General features: G+C 40.4%; 1 protein-coding gene across 3 annotated transcripts in view; it reads right to left on the reverse strand.

Moving 5' to 3' along the window:
* Nucleotides 1–13,502, reverse strand: part of BPHL (biphenyl hydrolase like) — a 33,752-nt gene that overhangs the window by 5,677 nt on the left and 14,573 nt on the right. For all 3 annotated transcript variants that reach the window (XM_019668502.1, XM_019668503.1, XM_019668505.1), the window contains exons 5-6: nt 6,071–6,202; nt 2,891–3,014 (exon numbers count right to left, since the gene is read on the reverse strand). In XM_019668502.1, the coding sequence (XP_019524047.1) occupies nt 2,891–3,014; nt 6,071–6,202 (256 nt within the window). The remainder of the gene's footprint in view (nt 1–2,890; nt 3,015–6,070; nt 6,203–13,502) is intronic.

Below are 13,502 nucleotides of genomic sequence, written 5' to 3' on the forward strand. Positions count from 1 at the left end.
TTCATTTCATTGGAGCTTGCTTGCTTTCCTGTTGTCAAGTGGTATGGTGTACAGAATCACAGTATGACTGATAACTCAAGGAATCCATCTTCCTTTTGTGGAATCCAAAATAAACCACCCTGTTCTCGGTAAGTTCATACCTAGAACCACCCTATTCTAGGTAAGTTTCAGCAGAGGAACGTAATGGGTGTCAAGTGCAAGCCAGTTTAGACAATCATTGCTAGTAACACTTTACCTTCAACTGATTTGTTCCAAGGAATACTGCTCTAAGAAAATGTCCTTCAATAAAATATTCTACTGAAACAATTAACATCAGAACAGTAAGGGAATATTTTTCTTCCATATTGATATATTCTGTTGCTAGAAGATGGGTTTGGAAAAGAATTCCTACATTAAACTTTCTTACAGACTGACTTTTATTGAACCTGGCTCTCCAAGGGAACACATGCATTTACTATGAGAGTCAGTGTGCAAACACCTGTCATTTTTGAAGCTAAGAAACAATTAACCAGATCAGCAAGTACATAATCCAGGCATCTTACCATTATATTAAAGTAAGAGTATGTTTGGGCCGGCCGAGTGGCACGATGGTTAAGAGCTGGCTTGGGACACCAGAGGGCCCCGGTTCGGATCCCACACGAGGGCCAGTGACACTGCCCTCTACAGCTAAGATGCTGAACAACAGCTCGACCTGGAGATGGGCTGTCATGAGTCACCGGCGACGGCGTAGGCTGAAGTGAAGCTGCAGTGGGTTGCCATGAGCTACCATATGTAGCCAGCAGCCAGCGTGAGCGGCCAGCCGCCGCAGTGAGAGGCCGTCCAGAAGCCAGCAACTGATCTGCCTCGCCCGGGAGGAGTGCAATGATGGTGCCAACTTGGGCCAGTGAAGCAACGTCCTCCACAACTAGACTGAAGGACAGCAACTTGTCTGTTCCCCTTCCCCCAATTCCCCAGCGCTGTTCCCATCCCCCCAATTCCCCAATAAAAATCTTTAAAAAAAAATAAGAGTATGTTTATGAGAGGCAGCTGTGCTGTAGGGGCAAAGCACTCTATTAGGAGAAAAATAGTCTAGAAAAAACAATCTAGGATTTGTCATTTATTAGCTATGCAACCTTGGATGATTATTTAGTATCTCTCATCCTTGATTTTCTCATCTGTAAATGGGGACAATATATTTTTCATAAGGTAGTTGTGAAATATAATTAGATACTGTATATAAAATGTATCTTAAAATATAAACTTCTACATGGATATAGAAATTATACAGGTTTACAGTAACTATATTTTATTGTCGAATAAGAAGCATAGCCCCTGCATTTAAAAGTTCTCTGCGGCCTGGCCGAGTGGCTCAGTTGGTTGGGAGCCTGCTCAAGAGTTTGAGCTCTGACCAACAGTGGTTCGAGTCCTGGCCTGAGCTGAGCAGCTGCTGCGCTGCCAACGGGTAGCAGGATGGCTCAGCTAAAAAAAAAAAAAAAGTTCTCTGAAAAATTTGTTTGTTAAAATATATCATGGAAGAGTAATAGTATGATTAGAAAGTAGTGGAACTGTTTCTGAGTCTGCTGCTTTCACTGCTGAATTGTGGAAGCTCTCCGGACAGGGACAAGCACTGACCACACTGGGCAGTGCTGGCCCACAGCAGGCCATCAGAGATGAGTCTTGGAGGGAAAGGAGAAAAGGAGAGAGGGTGGGAGGGAGGGAGGAAGAAGGGAGGGAGCAAGTGAGGGAAGAAGGGTTTTTTTAGGCCACTAATAAAGCTAATTTCAGAAGAATTCCATAGAATTTCAAAGATGCCCTGGGTAATGACAGACTCGCTGGAATTCATATATGTCTCTCCTGTGTCGGTCAAAGTATTTAAAATATCAATTTCTATTCACTCCATACAAAAATGCATGGGACTGAAGAACAAGATTTCTGCTGACAAGTTTTACAATGTCCTCCGATGTCCAAAGCTGGTTAGCAGAAACAAGAATGCAGAGAACAAGCAACACACACCGTATTTCCCCATGTATAAGACGCACCCTTTTTTGAAAAATTTGGGGTCTAAAAACTGGGTGCATCTTATACAGTGGTTGTAAATTTTTTTTACTCGCATTTCCTGCTTTTTTCACGCTTGTTTTTGCGCTCATACAACCAGTGTATAGGACGCACCCAGTTTTTAGACCCCAAATTTTTCGAAAAAGGTGCATCTTATACATGGGGAAATACATATCTATAGCCACCAACACGGCTTGGAATATGTTGGTATTTTGTGATTCTGAATAACAGGTTTCTCATCTGGTGTGTACATATTTAAAGAGGAAATAACACAAAAAGTTTACAATGCAATTTTAAGTGGGAAAAAAAGCAGGAGTCAGAGTTGAATACAGACTATGATTACTTCTATATTAAAAACACTGGAAAAAAGAAACACAAAAATGCTAATAACGAGAGAATGTAAATGGTGGCAAGCAAAAGGCGATTTGTTTTCTTCTTTTGATTTTACAAATTTCCTTTATTGGTAGGTAGTGCTTTTATAATGATAATAAGAAAATTCCCAAATTACATAAAATTGTTTTAGTTAACAATGAGTCCTATGAATAAATCTAAACTGGCATCAATGTTACAGAACATAGACCACTTGTATTACCACACTGCCTTCCCCGCAATGAGGCATTTATCTGAGAATTTCTTCCCTTCTGATTACTGGTTACCCACAAATCAGGGCTCCTTGTGCTCCATACTTCCATGGTACCCTAAATACAGTGGCACTACTTATTGACATTGGCAAAATGGAGGCAGGGGTACACCCTAAAAACCCCCAACCTTCCTGCTTCTTTTCCTTATTATAGCTTCTCCCATTTCCTGCGGAAGCCTCGGAGACACAGCGTACTGAAGCAGACACTGGACTTACCGGGACCCTTTCACGTGCTTATGTATGAAGTCAGGATGAAAACGAGGGACCAGAGGATCCTTTTCGCCGTGAACAATTAAGGTGGGGCACTGAATCAGGGGCAGCAAGTGCCGACAGATATTACCTGAAAGACAAGTGCAGGGAGAGTCAGCTTTAACGCGAGCGTTCCACATGGTAAGAGAGCTCAGGTGAGTAACGACTCTTTTCGGACGGCAGTGTCCCCATCTGTAAAATGGACTGGATCAGATGGGGTCTGAGGTGCGTTCCCGCTCTAACATTCTTTGGGTTTCCTTTTCTGTTTCTCGGCTGTTTTTTTTTTTTTTCTTTTAAAGCTCTACTAATGAACAAGCAGTTTTTCCTGATTTAAATTTGTAATTCATGTAGAACATTAAGGAAAACACTCCCCCCAACTCCAATTCTTTATATTACATGGAGGCAGTTCCCATCTGCAAAATGATGGTAGATGCTTGGCATCTGCAAAGCTTTTCCTGTGAAATAATGTCTTCAGTGGTCCTCAGAGTCCCAGCCAGCCCTCAAAGCATATATACCTCACAATGACGTTATAATTTATACATGGTAAACAAGCTTCTCTTTGTCCCTCCTGCCTCTATGACATTCCTGATTGATACTTCATCTATAACATTTCTAAGGCAAATAGGACACAGCTGGGCTCCAGTCCTGTCCTGCCCTCTCCCGCCTGTGAAGTCTAGTTGGCTCCTTCACCACTTGGAGCTTCCAGCCTCCTCCTCAGTCAAACAGGAATTAACCATAGTCCCCTGGGGTGGTCACAGGCTAAAAAGAGGTGCTCCCTAGGCAGCTCCTTCCTCCTCCTCCTTCCTTCCTCGGCCCGTGTCAAGAAAAAAGCCTGTAGCTTTGAGAAAGCTAGGAGCCACCCAGGGTTTGGGTTCAGGCACCTGGCCTCTCCCCACTTCTTCAGGTGGGGGCTAAATGAGGTGACAGGCTGAGCAGGGAGGTCTCTGGAACAGTTCTAGGTCTCTGGAACTTCCTTCTCCTGCCCCTGGGATGATCTATACCTGCCAACTGTACACTCAGGTGATTAAAGCTAGTATTACTGAGCACTCACTGATTCAAATTGTTTAATACTCATGAAACACTTGCAGTAGTTACATGTTTTAACTCATTTAGTATGTACCATTATTTGTAAATCAAGTACTTTTATGAAGCACTTACTCTGTACTTGATACTGTACCAAAGCTGAACTTATATAACCTCATTTACTCCTCACAACACCTTTATGAGGTAGTTATTAGTATCCCCAGTTCTCAGACAGAAAACTGCAGCTTAGAGAAGCTAAATCTGCCTGAATCCACTGTAACAACAAGCCAAGTGGCAAAGCCAGAACTGACACCCAGGCCTGTCTGACTAATTGCAAATCTGTGCAATTAATCCCCATGCTAATCTGAGCATCCATAAGCTTGAGTGCACAGCCATGGAGAGGGCTCCTGTTAAATCAATTAGTACAGAAGGGAGATTAGTAGGTTACTAACAATCGTGTTGTAAAATGATTCATACATTGTTAGAGCCTCTATATTATGACATTTCTTTCACTCCCTTTCTCTTTCTTTTATAAAAATAGATTTTATTTTTTAGAGATTTAGGTTTTCAGAAAAATTGAGTGGAAGGTACAGAGATTTCCCATATGTCCCCTGCCCCCCAATATGTACAGCCTCCCCCACTACCAATACTTCCCACCACAGTGAGATATTTTCACGATGGATGAACCTCCACTGACACATCATCACCCCAAATCCACAGTTTACCTTATGGCTCACTCTTGGTTTTGTACATTCTGTGGGTTTGGACAAAAATATAATGTCATGTATCCAGTATGGTCACACAGACCATTTTCACTGCCCTAAAATTCCTCAGTGCGGCTGTTCTAATAGGTAAATAGTGGGATCTTGTTGTGTGACCCATCTTTTAATCAGGTTGTTTTCTTATTGTCAGTATTAAGACTTCTTTGTATATTTGGATAACAGTCCTTTATCAGATAGGTCTTTTGCAAATATTTTCTCCCAGTCTGTGGCTTGTCTTTTCATTCTCTTGACAGTGTCTTTTGCAGAGCAGTTTTAAATTTTAACAAATATAGGACATATTTTTGAACTGCTGATTCAATTCTGCTTCTACCTTTGAGTATTCCTACCCTTTCACTCCTCTCTTCAAGAACACATAAAAGTTTACATTTCAGAAAACTGTCTTCTTTAATGGAGAACAGTCTCAGACATTGTTTTTATATTTTGTTTTGCTGTGTTTTCAGAGCTAAAGGAAACATTTCAAGGACCTGTTTCTATGTAGATACTGCATTTGAACAGGATATATTTGCTGTTTTGAAATTAAATCAAGAAAGTAGCATTTCCAAATGTCCTTCTCATTGTGAATGTTTTGACAGATGACTCATACTGGAAATGATTACTTAAGAGATCAAACTGGTCCTTCAATCACAATGATTTTGTAACTGAATGTACTCCAAGATTAGATCTTAGCTACTTCTTATTCTTTCAGCAATTAAACAAAGAAAAATGAGAGCTTACAAATGTAAATATCTATATAAAATAGACTTTAATTCAGAATTTTTCTTAATGATGTCAATTATTACGGAAATTGGAAATGATGTTAATTTTTCAGATAAAGACAGAGAGATACCTGTCAGGGCTAAAGTCATATAACTTAGTTCTGAAGATGGGAAAAGAACTGACCACTCTCTTCCTCACATTAATGCTGCTGGGGTTAAAGGACATGACAGAAAACCCCTTCTTCTTTGTCCTAGGGTAACATAAATGTGTAAAAAGAAAATAATATGGTATATGTTGCAACTTGTTTGTTTTCTTATTACTCACTCTGGAATTAGAAAATAAAGACTTGAGGCTTACGGAGAATTATTTTGTCATCATACATAAAGGAGAAGGAAAAAATAACAGTCTACTATTAAAGATGCAACAATATAAACCTTTATATATACAATCTGGCTCTAGTTTAAGGCAGATTTAACATACAAGAGCTTGTATTGTATACAATCCGTAGCATCCTCTGTTCATATATCAGTGTGTAAGGATAGTGGGCAAATGCATTAATCCCTGAGGGATTCTGAAACATCAGAGGAGGAACTCAAGCAGCCTCTATAATCAGCAAAGGAACCATTAAATAGTTCATGTAACCTACCATCTGGAAGATGTTTGAACTGTTTTATGCCATCCACCCATTTTTCACAGGTTTTTGCAAGGTAGTCATACCCATATAGGGTTTCTAGAGGCTTTCTTGATTTCTCACTCCATTTAGAAACATCTCGGATACCTGAAAAACAGAAGTGTGGACAAGAATAGGTTTAGTTTCATACTAAAGTTTACCTTTAAATATTTCAAGCACAGTCCAGCTCAGAGCCATTGTATCTGCTGCTCTGTCTGCCTAGAATGTATCCCCAGGTTTCCATGTGGCTCTGTCCACCCTCATTTCATCCAGGTCAGTGAGAACTTCCCTTCCTGACCACCCTTCCTCCACCTACTCTGCTCAGCACTCCACAGTCTAGTCTGTGTCCATGGCTGAGTATCTGTCTCCCCACTAAGATATAAGCCCCAGTGTAAGGGACTTCGCTTTGTTTTGTTCCCCCCACTGCACCCCGAGGGCCTAGCCCAGTGCCTGGTACAATATAGGCACACAATAAATTCTTACCAAGTAAAGGAAACTAGATCTGCATTTAATGCTTTCTGTTAAAGATAAAAGATAAAAGAAGACATTCCTCTAATTAGGGTCATCTGAATAAGAGTGACATTATTTACAAAACAGTTTTTTTCTGAATTGCATTTATGTACACTGAGAAAGATATACAAATTATTTATTCTAATTTCTGCTATTGAAGAACTATGAGTGTAAAAGGCTAACTACTAACTTCAAGCTATACTACAGATGATTCACTATTAGGAAAGGAAGTAATAGCTAAAAAACATCTTTAAAATAAATAAACACATTCAATTAGCCTAATCTTTTCCATATTCTTTAAACACACTGAGATAAAGATTATAATATTCCTGAGCAATTAAATATTGCTTATCTAGAGCTTTTAATACAATGCTCCTGCTACATGATGCTCCTTAAGGAAAACATGACACTGATGATATAAATTCACATTGAGCAATATCCTATACAGTGCTCCAGACAGTGCCAGGCACCTGGCAGACACCCAGCATATACTTAGTGAATGGGAATAATGAAATGGAAAAAAACCTGCTATTTGAAACTACAACTGCCTTCTAAAGAGGGCATATCCTGTTAGAGTGCCTGCTTTTCTTCTGCTGATTGGTTTACATCTGCAGAGGAATGCCCAGCGTGGCATACAGGACTGAGGAGAGCTGAACTGCTCTGCACAAAAGTGAAAAGACTTAAGAGAGGGGTGTAGAGAGGAAACTGAAAATTAAAAGGTGGGAGGAGGGGCCGGCCGAGTGGCGCGTTGGTTAAGAGTTGGCTTGGGACGCCAGCTTTGAGCAGCAGGGCCCCGGTTCGGATCCCACATGTGAGGGCCAGTGACACTGCCCTCTACAGCTAAGATGGTGAACAACAGCTCAACCTGGAGCTGGGCTGTCGCGAATCACCAGCGACAGCGTAGACTGCAGCCTCTGCTGCAGTGGGCTGCATTAAGCTACCGTGAGTGGCTGGCAGCCAGGGTGAGCGGCCAGCAGCTGGTGTGAGCTGCCAAGAGCCGCCGTGAGTGGCCATCCGGAGGCCGGTGACCAATCTGCCTCAGAAGGGAAGAGTGCAATGACAATACCAACATGGGCCAGTGAAGCAGCGTCCTCCACAACTAGACTGAAGAACAAAAGGACAGCAACTTGTCTCTTCCCCTTACCCTGATTCCTCAGCGCTGTTCCCCTCTCCCAATTCCCCAATAAAAAAAAAAATCTTTAAGAAAAAAAAAAAAAGTGGGAGGAGACTTGGGAAGAAGAAAAAGGAGAGTTGGAAGAGGGAAAGTGGAGAGAGGTGCTAGCAAGATGGCATGAAGCTGGCCAGTAAAAAATTCCCTATGGATATTTCAACTTTTGGCTGTGCAGCAGACCACACCCTCAGAAGGGGCCTCTTACGGTGGATCAACTAGCTCTTTCATAATATATAATTTTTGTTGCATTGTTGGAGTTGCAGTAATTAACAGACTAGAGTATGAATGTGTATGAGCATGTGTGTGTGTGTGTGTGTGTGTGTGTGTAAGAAAACCCTGAAAATAGAACAAAGAGTAAGTGGCAAGACTACTCAAAAGGCAGGGTTGTTTTGGGGGAAAATGTAACTATTAGCTGAGGGTGGGTGGTTAGAGGTAAACCTGAAATTCCTGGGTTAAACTGAGATAAAAATGGCCCCAACCTTGTCCACTATAATTGAAAAAAAAAATTTACAATGTCTAAATATGACTTATAAAAAAATCCTCTTAGAAACTAAGAATTTGAGACAACTTTCTTAATCTAATAAAGATTTGCTATGAAAACAACTATCAGAAACGTGTACTTAACAGCAAAATGTTGAAAGCTTTCCTTCTGTGATAAAGAATAAAAGGATGTATTCTGTAATCACTACTATTCATCACTGAATGTGAGTCCCCAACAACACAAAAGTGCAAGAAAAATGAATAAAAGAATATGGATCTTTAAGGAAGAAATAAAACTCATTCTTAAATGAAAAAAAAAAAAAAAAAAAGAAGGCCCCAACCTCATATGATCCTGCAGTTCCCAAGAGTAGCAAATGCAAATCTCCTGAGAAGGAACGCACTCTCAGTTGATGCTCATTGGGTGCTAATTGTTGCCAGATTAACAGTAAGCAAATGTTCGCCCCTTTGAAGATCACTAAACAATCAGAATCTTTCCAAAGCTAATGAAAAAACTAGAAAAGTAGAAAAGAAAGCTTAAGAAATTATGCAGAACACCACATCAAGAGATAAGATGAACAAGAGATAGGGAAGATGGAAAGTCAAGGTCTACCAAGTCCAGTAAGTCCCAGGAGAAGAAGGAAAACGGAGGAGATCCGATATTTGAAAGAAACAGGTGGGAACGTGTTTCAGAAATGATAAAAGATAAGAATCCACAGACAAGAGTCAAATGTAATTCAAATAGTAGAATTAAAAAGAACCTACACTTAGACACAGCAAAGTAAAACAGCAATATATCAAAGAAAAAGAAAATCTGAAAAACAAGCAGAGATAAGACATCACTCCACAGGAAGGAAAATTAGACTGACAAAACTTCTCAACAGCAATTAAGGAAGCAGAAGACAGTGGACTATGTGAGAAAATAACTTTCCATTTATATTTCTGTTCTTAGCCAAACAATCTTTCAAGAATAAGGGTGAAATAATAACATTCTTAAGTAAAAACTGAGTTGATTATTAACAGACCTGCCCTTTAAAAACTTCTAAAGAATCATTTCAGGAAAGAGAAAAGATCTTAGAAGGAATGTCTTGAGATGAAAGAAGGGGAGTAATTGACAAACATGTTGGTAAATGTAAAGACTCAGCAAGCTAATGAGAAAATAAAAAATTGTAACATTTCCTTACATTAAATTAAATAGTGCTGTCAATAAAGAAAGCAAAAGACAAGCCACAAGCTGTGCAACATAACTACTAATACAATTACTAACCAGCAACAGGTTAGTAATTAGGTTATCAAAAAACAAAAAATAACACCCCACCCTCCCTCCTCACCCCCTGAAAATCAATAACATTGAAATAATATTAGAAGTGTTCTAGTCTTGAGTTGCGCAGACAGTCCTTGGGGGTCTGTTGTTACACCTAGTGTATTACATCTATCAACTATTACATAATAAAAATTTAAGAATCATTGAAAAGACATGAATAGTATATAAGAAACCCCAATGGTGCATAAATACATAAAAAATTCTCAACCTTATTAGTAACAGAAAAATGCAAATTTAGACTCCCAATAAGGTACCATTTTACACGCACTTAACTGGCTAGAATTAAGAAGTTTGATAATTCCAAGTTTTTGTTGAGGACGTTAAGTTAAGGAATCTCATATGTTGTTGGTGGAAGTGTAAATTTATTTAGTTGTAAAATAGCTTGTCACTTGTAACAGAGTATATTAATATTCTACAACATGTAGCAATTTCATATGCCCTTGAGAGATACTGCTGCTCATATGCCCTACAGGACATGTACAAGAATGTTCATAACAACACTGGAAATAGATTAACTGTCCATTGACAGAAGAAAGGGAAAATAAAATGCAACATGTTTGCCCAATGGAATATGATACTGAAACATCATGAATCTTACAAATATAATATTTGTGAAAAGTGAGTCACATAAGATGATCTACAGTATGAAATCACTTTGTATATAGCTCAAAAACAAATGATATAAAATATATAACAGTATGTAATAAAAATATATGTTGATTTATAAGATTTATAGGTCTAACATATAATTATATATAATATTAATATACAATATATTTTATACATCTTAAATTTACATATATATATGTAATTTTTACAAAATAAAAAAAGTCCCCTGTGATGGGAAGGCCAAAACCTTTTAAGAGCCAAATTGGCTAATGGTCAATATGAAAATATTTTTCTTGCAAAAATGTAAATTTCTCCAATTGGGACAGCAAGAGACCCTTAAAAAGAATTAACTTAGTTAAAGTAGGCATTTGGAGCAAGAGGTATCTATGGGAATGTAAAATTGGGGCCAAGACTGTTGACTCCCACAGCAAATATTATCTAAACCTCAACGGGCAGGGAAATCCAGCTGTAGCTGGGGCCAAACCAGATGTTCATGTCAAACACTGTGGTTAAGAACACAGGTTTGGAAGTCATACTACCTACATTTGAATCCTAGCTCTTGCACTTACTAGCTCTGTGACCCTGAGCAAGTTCCTTAACCTCTCTGTGCTAGTTTCCTCATCGAAAAAATGAGAATTAAAAAAAACACTCTGGGATTAAAACTAAGTAAGTTAGAAATGAAATGTGCTAACAATAGTGCCTGGCATATAACAAGCACTCAGAAATATTCTCTGTATTTATATATTTACTTCTGTCATTTTTTTCCAAGAAGCCAGTTTACTCCAAAGTATAATTCCCACCAAAAAAATTAAAATTATGATTCATAGTTAAATTCCTAAAATAACCATTCAATCAAACTGTTTGCTGATCCAAAACTACTAATTGCTATCTGAAAACAAACTGAAATATATCTTTTTTTGAGCATATAATTTGTGCTAAACACTGGAATTGTAATAAAGGAAACGTTCATTCATCATTAATTAGTGAGTTAATCCAGGAAGCATTACTTGAAGCCTGCTGTGTGTTAGTCACAGCAGATACAAACTTAAATGGGATCTGGTCTTTGTCCTTAAGGGCCATATTGTCTAATCAAGAACTTGTAAACAAGCACAGTAGCAGAATGTGCTAAGTGTGGGAGAGTCTGGGGAGGACAGAGGAGGGTCAGTGAGCTCAAATGGGCAATGGGGGGGGGGGCTTCCTAGAGGATACACGGCTGCTCGAAGTCTGTGAGAACAGAAGTCAGCAAGCAAATATGGGAGCAGGAACAGCATGTGCAGTGCCACAGAGGCAGAGCCATGCTGCCTACTGCCAGAACTTCAGGGGTTTCCAGGTGGCTGAAGAAAAGGAGGGGTGTGTGGGTGGCGGAGACAAAAGTGCTGGGAGATGGACCTGGAAAGACAGAGTGTCCTGAGTCACTCACACTCTGTGAGCAAAGCTGAAAAGTTTGAACTTCACTTATCCAGAAAGCCATGGGAGACCCTGAAGGATTTTTAAGTAAGATATAACGAGATTTACATCTTACCAAACTCCTATCAGAGCAGTGTGGAAAGTAGATTGAAAAGAGGTAAAGATAGGGGACTAGTTAGAAAGGTGTTGAATCAATCTAAGTGGAGACTGATGAGGGTTTGGACTCGGAGCCTGGCAGGAGGAATGCAAAGGGTAGGATGGATTGCAGACAGAGAAAAGAAGAATGCAGAGGGCTGATGACCACACTGTAGGGGTTAAATGCTTGGCCATTAGCATCAGACATGAAGTGCCCCACCCAGCAGTGCCATCATGGCTGGTTTTCTTACTCCTTTGTGCCCTGGCTTCATCATCTAAAAAACCAGCTGATTAATAGCTAATTTACAGGGACATTGTGTGGGTAAAAACATTAGTTCATAGCAGGCATTCAATAAACAGTAATTTGAAATATCATTTTGTGGGGGAAATAGTATATTACATTGGGCATCGTTTACCAAGATAAGAAATTTAGCAGGAAGAACAGGTCTGGGGGAAAGATATGAGTTCAGTTTTAGACATACCAAATGTAAAGTACAAGTGGGCAATCAGATACGAAAATTGAATAAAAAGTTGACTACCTGGGATTTGGTAATTTGGTGAAGCCAAGGGATGAGTGAAGCTACTTGGGTACAAAAATGAGAAGAGGGGCAGAGTGCCAAAGATGGTGTTTGGGGACCCCAATGTCACAGGGCCAGCAGAAAAGAGTGGGCAGTGTCAAAGTCAGAGAAAACCAGAGACAGGAAGGGGAAGTTGAGAGAATACGGTGGCAGGAACTTCAACACAGAAAGCTTCAAGAAGAGGGTTGTGATCAATATTATACACGTCACGTGTATGATCTCAAATGCTGCAGAATGACCAAGGAACCAGAGGGTAGGACGTGTCCATTGGGTTTGGTGGCAGAGGCACTGATTTCTCTGGACTGTAGTGGGCAGCCATCTTAGCACTAGTTAAAGAGAGATGCGGGCCTGAGGAAGGTGGAACGATGGCCGGGAAGGGGAAGCGAGGTATATCAGACAGTAACTAAAGCAGGGTGTGAGGTTAAGAGAGAGGTTTTTGTTTGTTTGCATAAAAGAGGGAAATCAGCTCTGCACACGGTACGTTCACACTTTAGAGACATGAAAGGATGGCACCGCCAGGGACGAAGGGCTGTAGTGAAAGTCTGTGCAGAGAGTTACAAAGCCCCAGAGGGAGAAGCACCCTCCAGGTCTATGGGCTCAGGGACGCCCCTACGAAGGTGGTGCTACAGGAGCTGGGAACTGGGAATGAAGGCGTGTTTGCTGAGGAGAATGGGACTGGAGCGGAAGACAAGGCAGGCTGGCACATCAGCAGATGCCAAGGCAAAGTGTCATGAAAAACAAAGCTTTCTTTCAGAAATGTGGGAGATGTACAGGAAGGCTGAGAGGAAAGGAGGAGATGAGGCTACATGTGCTGGCGAGGGCCAGGATGTCAGGGGCCAGCCCAGGGGCTTCAATGTTACTGAAGTTACTGAAGGACTGCAAATAGAATTAAATGATCAGATGTTTGCCTTAGTGAGGCAAGTCTCCTACGGAAGACAACTACCATAAGAGGCCGAGGGACTGAATCAGGAAAACGGTGAGTAGGGAGCAAGGAGTGGGTGCCTTGGGAGGTCCTGTGTCTGTGGTCTCATTAGAAGCCGCTCACAGCTAGACGAAGAGGACAGAGTCCTGCAGGGACGAGCCAGGGCTTCTGGCTGAGATCCCAGGAGACTATGGGCCACTGACCGAGACAGAGATTATGGGCTGTGTGTGGAAAGGGTCAGGGAGTAATGAGTTCAATTTTAGATATGATTGGTT

The sequence above is a fragment of the Hipposideros armiger genome, unplaced genomic scaffold, assembly GCF_001890085.2.
Source record: "Hipposideros armiger isolate ML-2016 unplaced genomic scaffold, ASM189008v1 scaffold_529, whole genome shotgun sequence".
Taxonomy (NCBI): domain Eukaryota; kingdom Metazoa; phylum Chordata; class Mammalia; order Chiroptera; family Hipposideridae; genus Hipposideros; species Hipposideros armiger.